The sequence below is a fragment of the Vanellus vanellus genome, assembly GCF_965231255.1.
Source record: "Vanellus vanellus genome assembly, chromosome: 24".
Lineage (NCBI taxonomy): Eukaryota > Metazoa > Chordata > Aves > Charadriiformes > Charadriidae > Vanellus > Vanellus vanellus.
The window spans coordinates 3,172,292-3,186,588 of NC_138929.1; the positions used below are offsets into that span (position 1 = coordinate 3,172,292).

A 14,297-nucleotide genomic window follows, 5' to 3' on the forward strand; every position below is an offset into this window, starting at 1 on the left:
GCAATTTAAATTAAGCTAATTTTTCTAGTGCCATACTGAAAAAAGAGGCATAGAGACTTCTCAGAGGCTTGCTTGAGAAAACCAGGTTTCAGACCTGCGATGCTTGATGAGGACTGGGGTTACACCCAGGCAGCGGATCATGAGTGTGAAGGCAGCGGTCTCGGAGAGGCTGAAGTCTGGATGCGAGCATGGAAAATCTCTGATCAGTACGTGCTTCCATGTGGGCTTTGGAGGAAACAACTGAGGTCGCAAACAGCACGAGCATTGCCGTTAACTGATTGAAACTTCAAAGTCTCCACAAAGCTCATCCCACCCCAGAGAACGCATAACCGTGTCAGTGCTACAGCACCTGCAGAGCTCTGGCTACTCCGGCAACTGCCTCCAAGGCACCTCACCTGGCATAAACAGATGCAGCAGGGATGGGTTTGACCTGCACCTGAACAGGATCAAACACTAACACAGTACCTGCTCCACCACCAAAAGCCAAATCACCGAAGAGATAAGGAATTAAAAAAAACCCACCAAACATTGACCCCAATGACACGCATCAGATTTGTCACTAGAAGTCCTGACATCTTGGATTTCTAAACAGCAAGTCAAGTCCTCTTAAAATATTCTTCAACCTCCTTTCTGGCATCCCCCAGCTCTAGCTCTTCCTTTTAACAGAAGCCCTTTGAGAGACTCAGCAGCTGCTCCTCATCTCAATGGGATCCTCTATTATCAGAGCAGCTGCAGGCTCAGACCCCGGATCACCCTGCACCTCTTCTTCTAAAACCCCGAGCCAGAACCACCGGGATCCCCAGCAGCCGGACTCCGCACAGCTCCAGAGCAAACCAGCAGAGTCAAATAAGGAAAGATGTGATAAAGCAAGGGATTTCCATGCTGAGGGTCCCAAAAGGTAGGAGCAAAAGTGTTTGATTACGAATCACCAGGATACCCGTTTTCGGTTAAACCCTGCCACTTTACTGCTACAGCTCCCACACATGCAGGGAGCAAACTGAAGCTTACGAAGAGCGATGAGGCAGAGAGCAATGGAAATTTCAACACTTCCCAAACTGTAGATGAAATGACTATCATCAAGAGGAAAAATTCAAGCTCCTAGCGCCTGAAGAGCCAGGCACAGAGCCAGGAAGAAATGAAGACCAGCAATTCTGGTTCATGTCAGCGGAACTCCATCCGTTTTGCCCTCAGAAAGCTTCATGGTATTCACCACGCTTCGGAGTAGGTACGGTACAGAGCTCTAACACGACCAAGAGATGACAGGCAGCCTGGCTCGCCTTTCTTTGAGATTTGCTCTATTTTCTTTCTAACATCCAAAGCTACTGAGTAATTGCCCTATTAAGATCAATTTCACCTCGATTTCAGCATACTGCTGAGAGGGAAGCAAAGACTAGCACTCCAAAGAATTTATTTCATTAACTTGTTTCAAGTGTAAGTTCAGCAAAAAGCTTTTTAATAGCTTCTCTGATCAATACCAACCCTGCCAGTGGCAGGAATGACTAAGTCTCAAGGAGTGAAACGCAGGACGTTTCAGGAAGGGCCATTAATTGTCGCTGTAGGATGGGCTGCAGCACTCTCCCCCGCAAAGCAGATTAAGTAGTGGCTGCATTAAAGAGGAGACCAGTGCTCTGAACAGATGCCACCAAGATCAGCTGGCCCAAAGCCTGACAAATATTTCTGGTTGTTCCAGAAGTCTGTTTAATCATACATTTAACCCCAAAAGTGTTTCATTGCTATTTTAATGCTTCTTGAGATAACGAACAGCCAAGCTAGAATCCAACATCCAAAAGCAGACCCACAAAGAGCCAAAAGTAATACGTACATCAAGAAAAGCCAAAAAATATTATTAGATCCCCAAAAAGTTATATTTAAAGAAGCATTCCTGAAGTGGTCAGAAAAAATCTCAACAATGCAATTATGGACAAATCGCCATTAGCACAAATCAAATTATTGCTTCTTTATCAAGCCAGATCAGCCGCATGAAACACAAGGCTCAGGTTTTTTGCTGTTGGGTTGTTGTGTTTTTTTTTTTTGGTGAAACCACCTCCAAATAGGCAACTCACTGTCACGGGAGCCCGCAAGCAGCGACACATCCCGCCTGCAGGGGAGTGAGCGCTGCGGACCCCGCGGGACCGGGGATCGCAGCCCACGGGCGGCTGCTTGGGGGCCGCGTCCCCCGGTTTGAAGTTTTCCTTCGCTCACAGCCTTTCCTTCCCCCCCCGCTTCTCTCTCACTTCCACCCACGCAGCAGCAATTAGGAGAAACCTCCTGAGCACACGGTAGTTTTCCCTCCCCCCGGGCTTGCCCCCGCAGCCCCGGAGGTCTCGGCGCCCCCAGCACCGGGACACCTCCCACCCCCCCCGTAGGAGCCGAGCGCGGCTCCGCCCCGATCCCATCTCAGCAGCACGCTGCGGAGCGGTTCGGAACCCCACCCCAGGCCCGTCCGCCTCCCCCCGGTGCCCCACCGGGCGCAGGGGACACGCGTGCTCCCCCGCCGCAGCCCCGAGGCTCGTACACCGGGGGGTGCCCGCCTCCTCCTGCCGTTACCTGCCCGGCCCCCCTCTCCGCGGCGCTGCTGGAGCTGGAAGGGGACGGTGGCGCGGAGCGGTTGGAGCCCCCCCGCCCCGCCGCGGACGCTACCGGCCCCCGCCATGCCCGGCCCGCCCGCGCCGTACTAACCCCCCACCGCCGCCAGAGCCACTTATCAGCGCTCCGGGGGCGGGGCCGACGGGAGGAGCCAGGTGATCATTGGCTGTCCACAGCCAAATGATCCGCCCCTCCTTAACGGCAGCCAATGACAGCTCTCTGCAAGCTCCTCCCACCCACGCGCTCGAACGGTAACCAATCAGAAACGTGGTCAGCTTTAACAGGCATCATACCCGGCGCTAGAGCCAATCAAAGAGGGAAGAGAAACTCACGTCCCGCCCTTCCTCCCGCCCCGTGGCGGCTGCAGAACCAATCGCAGTAGGGGGCGGGGCAGCGGGCGGGCGGTTTCTCTTTCACCTTGGGGTGAGGCCGGGGGGCGGCCGCCCGTCCCCCCCGCGGCACGGCGGCGGCGAGGCCCGTTTGCGGGCCCGGAAAGGGGGCGGGAGGGGGAATAATACGGCCTCAGGAATGACAGTCAAAGCTCTGCACAGGGCTACAGGAAAACGCTCCGGATTGGGGATGCCCAGGCTTTCAGAGGAGGCAAAGATGAAGCTATATATAGTTTTTCCCCAGTATTAAGCACTTGGGAATCCAGCCCAGGGCCTTTTCCAACATCGTGGCTCTTCGCCTCCGTTTGTTCCTGCAGACTCACACCTGGCAGGGGCAGAGGAAAAGGCCCTTCCACCTGCCCAGGGCTCTCAGCAGCCGGTCCTTCACCATCCTCTGACCTGCTCCTCAAGCACCATTTCCAACCATAGAACCCAGGTTGGGAGGAACCTCAGGGACCATCTGGTCCAACCTTTCTTGGCAGAAGCACAGTCTAGACAAGGTGGCCCAGCACCCTGCCCAGCTGAATCTTAAAAATGTCCAGTGTTGGGGAATCAACCACTTCCGTGGGGAGATTATCCCAATGGCTGATTGTTCTCAGCATAAAACATTTTCCTCCTGTGTCCAGTTGGAATCTCCCCAGGAGCAACTTGTACCCGTTACCCCTCGTCTTTTCCATGGGACTCCTTGTGAAAAGGGAGTCTCCATCTTCTTTGTACCCACCCTTTAAATATTGGACCGGGGTGATAAGGTCTCCCCTAAGCCTTCTTTTCTCAAGGCTGAACAAACAAACATCTTCCATTTAAACCTTATAATTACGCCATGTTGTTTGACTTCTTGAAAAGACATCACGACATGCAGGATTTTTTTCCTTGTTCTAGACCCCTAAAACATATCTTTAGTCTGACTAGTTCTCAAATAAAGGTCATTATAATTCCCCCTTTCCACTTGCCGCTCCTCTACCAAACCTACAAGCAGACTCTACCTGCTACGGGTCCAGGCCCATGTTCTGCCTCCAGATGGACGCAGTTATGTGGGTTTAAGGAAAGGAAGCATCTGCCCAAGCGAGAAGGGTGGGGCTGATCTATCTAACCCAGGAGCCTGGGAAGCTGTGGCATGGCTAGATAAGAAGAGGGGGGAAAGGCACGAGGTGGCAAAGCAGCCCGGGCTTCGTGCCAGCCTCTCTGGAGAGGTTGTGACAGCAGCAGACAGTTGGTCTCCCCCAGTGGCTATCGCAGCAGAGCAGCACTCCCCATCTTCTTCCTGTATCGCTCTGCTCACAAGGCCGGCTGTTTCTATTTGCATGTAATCAGGCAACAGATGGGAAACCAGACAGTGCCATCTTCTCGCTTCTAGAAAAACCCTGCGGGGGGGGGGAAGGGGGGGCGGGGAGAGGTGGCATGTATTGCAGTACCGCAGTTAGTGAAGGAAAAGACAGAATGTACCTCTTGATGGAAGCAAAGATGAGACAGAAACCACAGCTTTGGTTATTAGAGCTTAGTAAACAAACAAAATGTCACCCATCAAACTAATCATCCCTATCTCTTCTAGCAAGGAGTGCTGCGAGATCTCTGATAAGGTGGAAAAGCAGTCACACTAGGAGGCACAATGATCTCTGCCCAGGACTGCTGAAGGGTAGGGGAACATTCCAGAACAGCAGCAGTGTTAGGGAGCATTTCTGAGAGTTAACAGAAGACAGTTCAAGTATTTCTCTGCTCACTTAATCTTACAACCTAAAATTAAGTTTTAAACTAAGCAAGGGTCCTCAAGCATCTGTTCTCCCAACAGTTCTTCCTATCCCGGCTCCCTCTGCACAAACAAGGTAAAACCGTACCCAGCTGATCTTTGAAACCTTGCTGCTACTCTGTACACAGACATTGCTCCAAGACAAAGACATTCTTCCCGAAAAGATTTCCTTCCCAAGGCTCACAGTAGCTATTAGCAGAGAAACAGGAAATTAAATGTAAGAAAAAGAAATGGAGAGGGAACTACCAAAGTACAGGTGTTCAAAAGAACATAAAACTGCAATGAAAAATAATAATAAATGCCAAAATTAGGAGTTTTGACCATATTCTTTTTTCACTGACAGACCAGTAGCTCAGCTTTTCTAGGACCCCTTCAGAGTCAGTCCTGCCAATCTAGAAATTCAAATTCAACTTTCAGTTTCTCTGCCACACTGTCTTTTTAAGGCATTGCAATTTGAACCCAATACCCACAGCTGGAACAAACTAGAAATATTCACTCCTCTGTGCTGTTTTATTTTAGCATAGAGGTCACACAGCTGTGCCTCTGATTGTTCTCACTGTATCTCATGCTATAAATACAGCAAGGAATAATGAAAAAAAAATAAAATGAAGTGGTTCAGCAACTAAGCCAAGTGCCAACCCACCTCAAGTCCACGTTTTGCTGTCACCTAATGCTTCCCTCAAGGTTTAAAACCCCACATTTTGCTTTATTATGTAAAAAGAGGCAACAAAGCACCAGCTATTACCTATCAAATGGGGTACAGCCATTCTAGCTCAGAGGAGTTGCACATTATCAGCCAGCCAAGTTTGCTCATCTGCAACAAGAACAGGCCTTTCTGTATCTTTCCCCAGCAAAGACACACACCACAAAGCAAGCGTTATAAAATTAAAGTTCCTACATTCCTGCAGGCTACACTCTAGCCTACGCAATGCAGTCATCTCCCCGTAATTAAGGTTCCTAATGATGTGCTGTATAGTAGCAGAAGTAACACAATCTTTTACAACTGCTCAAGGGCTGCAGGTCAAGGATCCAAGTTTTCATCATACTCTGCCTGCCCGTTTCCATTGCTTCTGCCACAGCAGTTTCTGCAGCCTTCTCTCCTTGCGCAGCAGAAGAGCTGACCTACCACACCACCAGTCAACTCTTCTCAGTTTTCAGAGCCTCCCAAAGCCAGTCATTTCATCACGATTAGCAAACGCCACAAAGCTTCAGAATTATCAAATTCATCTCATGGCTATGGACCGACCTATTCAGCGTGTTCCAAAAAAAGTCACCTTTTAACACTAAAGCACTGTCCAGTTCCTCAGTATTTACAGGCACGCAGGAGAATATTTCTGTGTAACAGGCCTTGGCCTTCCCTTCCCCATGGGGCCCCTCTGAGTACACCCTACTGCACATCCCAGAACCACTACCCACCATCCCTTAACTTTATGTCAGCGTCACTTGAGGAAGTGACAGGCAAATAGGAAACGTGTAAGGCTGAACAGTTGCCACCGCAGTCCTGTCATTCTGGTCCAGCGCTCAAGTCCTAAATGAGATTATATTTCTGGCTGTTTGCTATGGGTAGGAGGGAGACAGAGCTTAGATTTAAAGTCCTGATCAGCTGAGCATGAATGTGGAAGATCAAAGGGTCATTCAGCATACAAGCTAAGCTTTCCCTCATTGTCCTTGAACAAAATTCCTCTCACTCTAAACTGTGGAGTAAAATGCCTGCCTGTCTGCCTCCCGCTCTATCCCCAAGAGAGATGGCTGCATTTCACTACTGGACAGTTTCTGCACTCAAATGTTTTGAGATGAAAAGCTCTAAAGAGCAGCAAGATAAATAAAACTGCAGTTTATTAAAAGAGACGAACAGATTATTCACCAGACCAGCCAAGCTATTTCACAGTCTGGTCATGCTTGCAGTGAAAACAGTGGGAGTTTTGGGAACAGAGCATAAGCCCTGCTAAGAGTAAGGAGACGTTATGAAATAGATCATTTTCACTAAGTCATGGAAAGGCAGGAAGCCTCTCCTAATAGTATGAATCATCAATATACCAGAAAGAAAGAGTGCACTTAAACGTAATCACTGCTGTCTAGCACTGCCAACATCCTAATAGAGCATGGAAATGAATACAAGGAGACAAAGGAGAGCAAGTCAGTCAAGTACCAACAAATCAGTACAAAACAGGCCAGGGACTCAAAAATAACAGGCCTGTTTATAACAAAGCATGTCTCATACCTGCTGCTGCAACATCCTCCGCTGCTGCTCAGGTCCCTTCTACCCGCTGCAAGAGCCATCTGACCATCCCACTGCTGTGACCCTGCAGCTTCTCCTGCTGGAAAACAGACATGTCAGGGATCAAGTTTATCATCTGCTTCAGGATCCTTTCATCATACACTTGACAAAGTTTGGGTACATGATTTCCAATTTTCTTTTATACTACCATGGGTGCTAATGGCATTCAGGGCAATCCCCTACCTTGTGCCAGGCCATGCACCTATGCAGGAGCATTTCACTATTCAAAGTGACACAAAGGCTGTCTGCAGCAGGACACAGCACATCCAGGGGATGCCAGGACTTGTGATCTATGCTAGTAGATCCCACTTACTTCACCCTAAGAGAGGGTCTTGTTTCTCCTCACATAGATTCAGGAGTTAGCCAACAGAGACTTGATACGATTTCCCACAATAATACGAGCTGCATTAAATGTAAAACAGCTTGCTTAGGAGAATGTGTGTTAAATGAAGCTTTATGTTTTTAGGACAGGCAAACCCATGGTCTCTCAGCTTGCACAGCAGAGCGTCAGCAATTGGAGCTCTAGTTGACCCATCAGCTGCTGTCTGGCAAAGCCCGGCAGCTCAGTCACACAGCACTACCTTTCTATTCCTGAAAGCAAATTAGATTAGAAAGTGTTAGAAACGTGATATAGAAAAAAGAAGTTTACGTAAAGGGCTGCATTTGGCACAAGAATATTATTTCCTCATAGATACAAGGCAGTCCCAAGACAAGCTCCCCAAGAAGTGCTGCTGAACTTTTCCAGAACATGGAACTTATGAATTTGGAAGCACAGGTAAATAAAACTGTGTGGTAACAACTGGCACAATGTAATTAGGAAAAAATGCAGACGCTGAAGAAAATAACCTACTTGGCTCACCTCAGAGCTCAGCAAGCCAGAAGCTCATATGGGAAGAAGCTTTTTTTTTTTTGCCATGAATAATTACAAAAACAGGAGTTTCAAAGGAAATCAGCAGTTCCAGCTGGCACATAAGCCTTATCCTAGGAACAGCCATTTTGCAGCAGCGCACTTCTAATGGGGCACAAGCCCCCAGAATGCAATAACATTGCTCAACCCAATCTTTACTTATCTGACAAATTTCTCCAAGTAAGACAACATGTTGGGTTTTTTTTCTAATTAGAGTTCTAAAGGACAGTGATCGTAGCGCATAAGACAAACTGCTGTAAAAGCTACTGCTCCCATCTTGTGATACACTTCCTCCAGACAGATCCTCCCATTCTCCATCCACTCCGTACTGGCAATTTCCATTGTGTTTGGTGTTTCTTTGGCTCCTTCACTGTTAAGGCACAGAGCTAATCGGTCTCCTAGGAAACTAAGGGAAAGATAAACCTGCCTAAACAGAGAAGAAGCCAAATTGATGCATTTTTTTATATCAATCAGACTATCCCAGCAACGGTGTTGCTCAATGTACCAAACCGGTAGTTTGTTGTTCTCAAACTCATTTTGCCTAGCTCTGGTTTTTACTTCCACCTTGTGTTGCTACAATCCTCTCTTACTGCTTGTCTTTATGTTCCTTATTTTCTTGACCTTTAACAGAGCCTCCAAGTATACTCCACCTTCTAGTTTGGGGTAACGTTTGATTTCTGTTACCTGCCTCCTCTTTTCACTTTGGATCTAAACAGTAGGCACATCCTAAATTATTCCTCTACCTCCACCACCTGAGGCACAGAATATGGTGATTTGGGACCACTCTTCATTAGAAGAGCACGCAAAAACAAATTCTGTCCCTACTATATCCACATACAACCTGTTCTCAATAACCCCAAAGTTCTTACTACAATCAGGCCAGAGGGAAACTGAGCTACAAAGACTGTGGCTAGTTGCCCACAGGACCACAGTCAGTTTAATGAAAAAGAACTGCCCACAGGATAGGCTCAGAAATGCCAAACAGGATAAAGTTTCACCTTTACTTCCCACATCACTGTCATTTTTGGTGACAAATGTTTCTTACACCTGTTTGTGTCATTAGGCTGAACAACATGAGCAGAGTTTTCCTTTAAGGAAGCATGCAGCAGACTTGATTGATTAGGAAGCAAAGCATTAACATCAGTGCCAGGCAGTTGGAGAGCACTGCCTAGACTGGAAGGAATGTATTAAAGGAGCAGATCGCAAATCCAAAAGCAGACATGAGAATCCAAAAAATAACCCATTTTGGCAGGAACAGGACGAGGATGGCATAAAAATATCTGGTCTACCAATAGGCTTTAGTCCTGCCAGGGCAAAATGTACTTTTATTGCAACTATTCAATAATTAGATTATACTATAAGACCCAAGGGAGGGAGGGAGGGGACCAGGAAGTGTGGCTATATTCAGCTGTAACTAAGTGAAAAACTTCTGCTTTCAGCAAAACTTAGACCGGATCTTTTTTCCATTACAATTAAAAAAAAAAAAAAAAAAAAAGATATATAGGCCAAACTGGATTGACCTTGCTCCTGATGCCAGAAAACACAGGCTCCACTCAGATGTCTGCATGCCAGAGCCCTGGGGAAAGAGCGAGTGCATGGATTCTGTTCAAGTTTACTGAAACACCCCCATCCATCTACAGCTAGTTGTGTTCTGCAAGACCTTCAGCTCAATGCATGGTACATTGCCCCAGTTCTCCATACAGGGGTTTCTGTGACTATTTATACTACAAGTCAGTATCCATTCAAATCTAAAACAGCTTCAGGCTTTAAAAAAATAAACACACACACACCCTCAGCTGTTTGCTGAACTGTCTGCAAACACATCCTCTCAAAACTAGAGTCCTCCTGATGTGCAACAGCTGATGAATATTTTTTTTATGTGAAAGTAAAAAAAATACTACGCCAATCTGCAAAGAAATCCCAGAGCCTAGACCAGCTTCAGCACTATGATTGTCTGAATTAAATACGTTTGTTGCTGTTGGGTTTGCTTCTGAAGCATACCAAGGCCCACTGGAGAGCTGGCCCCTTCAGCTGTAAACAGAAGTCAAGACTCAAAACCGCATAGGGCCGAACTCGTTGCTAGCCCAGGTTCCACGGCAGATTTTCTACCACATTAAACTCTGTGCCTTGCACCTTCTACTATTTGCATACACATATCTGCATTTAACCTGTCTGCACATCACTGGCTATACTTCGTCAAGAACCAAGTTCAAGCTTCTCAGCTGGTGACAGTCAGAATAATTTAGGCTCCAACCCCCGCTCAGAGCCAGGTCAACACAGATCAAGTTGCTCAGGCCCCATCCAAAAATACAGCCAACAAACAGCAGCTCACTCTCACTTATCCTAGTAAAATTGCCCTTGTGAGAGACAGAGATCTACTCCCATATGGGTCTTTAAGACATATCAAATTGGATCAGGAATTCTTCAAGCTTTACATGCTTGGGTCAAGAGGTTCTTTGATGCTGCTCTATCGCCTAGACCTACCAACACCTAAAATATTTAAAAATATTAAGTTGGAACCCAAACCAAAGGGAAGCCACCTCAACTCACCTTCTGAAGAAGTGAAAGTAAAACAAGCAGCCGTCCTGGATCTTCATATGTGTATAACAGTGCTCTGGATATTTGCAGCACTTGATCGTTATCCTAGTCCTTCTGCAACTCTAGCCCCCAGAGCTGGACTGAGATGATACCTAAAAGCAAGTAAGATTTATTCAAGTATAGCACTTTTTATGGTGTATTTTCATTATATATGGTGTATTTTCATTATATAGCGTTTCTCTCACTTGCTTTAAAACACACTTAAGTAGGTAACGTAGCCCTGCAGGAATGCATCATCATAGCAAATAACACACAAACCAATTAAAGTGAATGCTTTAAGGTTTATAAAGCACTTAGCAACTGAAAAACCTGAAGTACTTTACAAGCATTTACGCTGCTTCATAACCATTTCAACATAAGCAAGCCTACTTTATATTATCACTAACATAAGCAATGGCTATATTAAGGCCCTGCAGGCAGCTCACTCAATGCCATGTCTCCAAAACAAGTGGGAACCAAGGCAGGAGATTAAAGTTTTAAACCTAATTTCAACCTACTGATGCTCTTACCTGTTTATGGAGATTGGTTTTGGTGAAAACTCCCTTTTCATTGCCTGTATTTTCAAAGATTCAGCACGAGATACTTCTTTTATTTTTATTTAAATATGACAGTCAGTATACCTAAGGCTAAGTTCCAAAGAGTTTTTTTGTGAGGCTAAAGGCCTAGAGAGATTTCAACAGATTCAGTGAGATCCTCTGGGCCGAGAGATTTCAGGTAGCGAACTGCTGCCATCAGTGGCAATCTGGCACTCAAACCAGGACATACATACATTCTATTACCAAGGATTTAAAAACCTAAAATCACTTCTGTGTGATTTAACATGAAATTTCAAGTCATCAGGCACTTGCTAAACTTTCTTCTGGTGTAGCATCAGGAAGTCCCTCATTTCCTACTTGGAAAACTCTGACAGTTAAGAGACTGCAAGTCTGCCTTAAGAACCTTATTTAAAGGGAGCTTAACCCCAGCAGAGATCCTCATAAGCAGAGGTTACACCAGTTTCGCACCCCAAGAAATCGCTCCCTCTTCCCAATTTCAACAGTTCGCTGAGGGTGAAGAAGTGGTTTCATGCACTGACATCTAGTGGTGATGCCAATAGGGGAGGCACCTGCCGACACACAGCCTCTTAAGTTTCACATCCCTTTGTGTTTTCCCCTAGAACAGACCTGCAGTTTCAGCTCCAACAAACCCCAGGGCTGGAGCTTCTTCAATCCCGACCCCAGGCACACGGGCCAGGGCTGTACACATCCTTCACACACAAATTAATGGGAAAAAAAAAAAAGAACCCAGATTTTTATTTCTGACAGAAGCATCCTAAGTTTGGGCTGGATTTTGAACCGAAGCGTCACTGCAGTAAGTTAAATCCTTGCAGTCTGTTCTACTGGTAGATACACACATACAGAAGAGTTCTTGCAAGCTCTGCTGTGGTCATAACATGATCCGATTGCTGCTCTTCTGAGAGCACGAGACAGGTTAGCACGTGTAAGGCCATTCCCTTCTCATTGCCCCCTTCCTCTACACACAGCGGATACTTTTGAGTTATGTCCATTCAGTGTTCAAACTGCACAGAGGACTTACATTTTACATTACCATTTTAATTATCAGGAGACGATAAGACTGCATGGGGAATTGGATTCCTGGCTTCTATTCAAGTACTGCCACCTCTAGGAAAGTTATTAAACACCACCCACTTCTGTTTGCTTTGTTTTTCCAATAACATCCTGTTGGTGGTGATAAGTCCTGATAATATACATTAACATAAACAATTGATTTCAGTCATAAGCTTCAGTAACATCTAGAAGCTGCAATTAATATTTATTTGTTTATCTGATTCAATTAAGTACTATAGCTCTCATATAATGCAGAGTTTTTGGAAGAGGAATTCTTTAGCTGTCATCAACAGGCAACTATTTCAATGGGATGCGGTAACATGCAACTTTTCACATGGTTGTTGTATTCTTTAGTCTTTCTTATTCAAGCAAATCTGCAATTGAATTTGGATATTTGCAAGGTCCAAATATATTCTGTTAGAACCAGTCTTTAAGCTAATTGTCATTTTTCTACCACAGGCTGATTCCATTTAATGCAAGAGATAAAAGATGAAGATGCAATCTACAAGCTCTTTGAAATCTTTTTTATTGCTCCTAATTGCCCCACATTTCCATTAGAGCCCTTCATCAGTTTGCAACATTAGACACATTCACTCTTGTGAGACCTGAGCTTTGTCTCACAGAAAATACATGGAAGACAAGCAACTAGAAAGTGTTCAGACTAACTCCTCCCTTTTCTTTCCATTAAGGAATAATGTGCTGCTTTTCTTTGTTCCCATTCCTCTTGCCCTTTGAGGCGATGCTTTAGTTCATCCCAAATTTATCTTAAATTAAACATTTCAAGCCAGTCCAATAACTTGAGGGCATAATGTTCATTAGCCTAACGCTAGATTTTGGCTCAACTACAGTCTGAAATCCTGTTAAATTCAAGGCAGTCTTTTCTTTTTCTTATAAAGTAGGCAGAATTCACGCATTTGTGCAGCAGTGTTTTGTCCTGCAGCCACCTTTCAGTAGGTTTGCAAATTGGTTCACTGAAATAACCAGATTTACTAATGAGCTGTTCATGTGCCCGTAGTTTTCTTGGGCTTAATGATTTTTAGGTCAAATGTATGCTTATTTGCAACCAATATGTACACTCCCACTCCACATACCACACATACTGCTTCCCATTCCTCTCCGCTTAGGCAAAAGCAGAGGTATTTCATCTCGACTTCTTCAGAAGGTTTGCCTTTCAGCATTTCACAGGAGACTGGATACACCTAGGAGCAATAACATTTTGGAATGAGAGAAATGGTCTTACTCACATGACCAAGGATGACATGCACTCACGAGGATTACAGGATTAAGCCCTGAAAATTCTGTAATCCTTAAAAGATAGCCATAGTTGAACACATGATTTCTTTCCAACTAAATACCCTTTTTCCCTAGTTCTTTAGGGAAAGCAATATACTGTTGCTCACAGACAGTGTTACCACGTTAACGTTGTTGATACATTACGTTTAACCAGCTATCAGCCTGATAACAGCTCTGGTGAAGCGCTTGGCCCGTGCAGGGACCACACTGGGGTGAACTCGCTGCCCTCAGCTGCCAGCCGGCCCGAGGCCTGGGCCACCAAGAGCTGCATCGGGGCAACTAAAGGTGCCTCATGGGCTCAGGGCAGAAACACGACTGGCTGGCATTCGCCCGTGAGAGAACTACACGGGCAAAGCTTCACCAAAAAAATAAATAAAATAAAATGCCCCCTTCCCAGAGCGGAAAGATTAATTAACGACTAAAGCCTTTCCAAATGAGCCCAGAGCCGCCCAGGCCTGCCAGGCCCGCCCAGGCCCGTTAGGCCCCTGCCACGGCCCGCCCCGGAGCCAGGCCCCGGGAACGGCCTCTCCCTCCAGCAGGCCGCAGGCGGGGCGGGCGGCGGCACCCCCCGCAGCAGGAGGGGGGCCGGCAGCCGGAGGCGCGGCGCTCCCCGCCTCCGCCTCAAGAGCAACGGGGACTCACCGCCTTCCTCCACCCAATGGACCCAGCGACGCGCCTCTGCCCAGCCCCAAGATGGCTCTCCTCCCCCCCTCCAGCCGGGAGAGCTCAGGCTGCCCGGACCCAACATGGCTCCCTGGGGAAAAACACCCGCTCCGCTCTCCGGGAGCCCCGCTGACTTCACACCCGGACCCAAGATGGCCGCTGCCGCCCCAACCCGCGCCGAGAGCCCTAAGCCCGAACCCAAGATGGCTGCCGGCAGCTTCACCCTCAGCGG

General features: G+C 46.6%; 1 protein-coding gene across 5 annotated transcripts in view; it reads right to left on the reverse strand.

The window, feature by feature from the left end:
* Nucleotides 1–14,282, reverse strand: part of FAM117A (family with sequence similarity 117 member A) — a gene marked incomplete at its 5' end in the record, with an annotated part of 32,717 nt that extends 18,435 nt beyond the window's left edge. For 3 of the 5 annotated variants that reach the window (XM_082495184.1, XM_082495183.1, XM_082495181.1), the window contains one exon: nt 2,548–2,653. In XM_082495184.1, coding sequence (XP_082351310.1) covers nt 2,548–2,653 — 106 coding nt within the window. Of the gene's footprint in view, nt 1–2,547; nt 2,654–6,940; nt 7,328–10,454; nt 10,595–13,200; nt 13,309–14,044 lie in introns of those variants that run through there. The other 2 variants (XM_082495185.1, XM_082495186.1) reach the window with 2 other exon arrangements.
* Nucleotides 14,283–14,297: the final 15 nt, after the last annotated feature.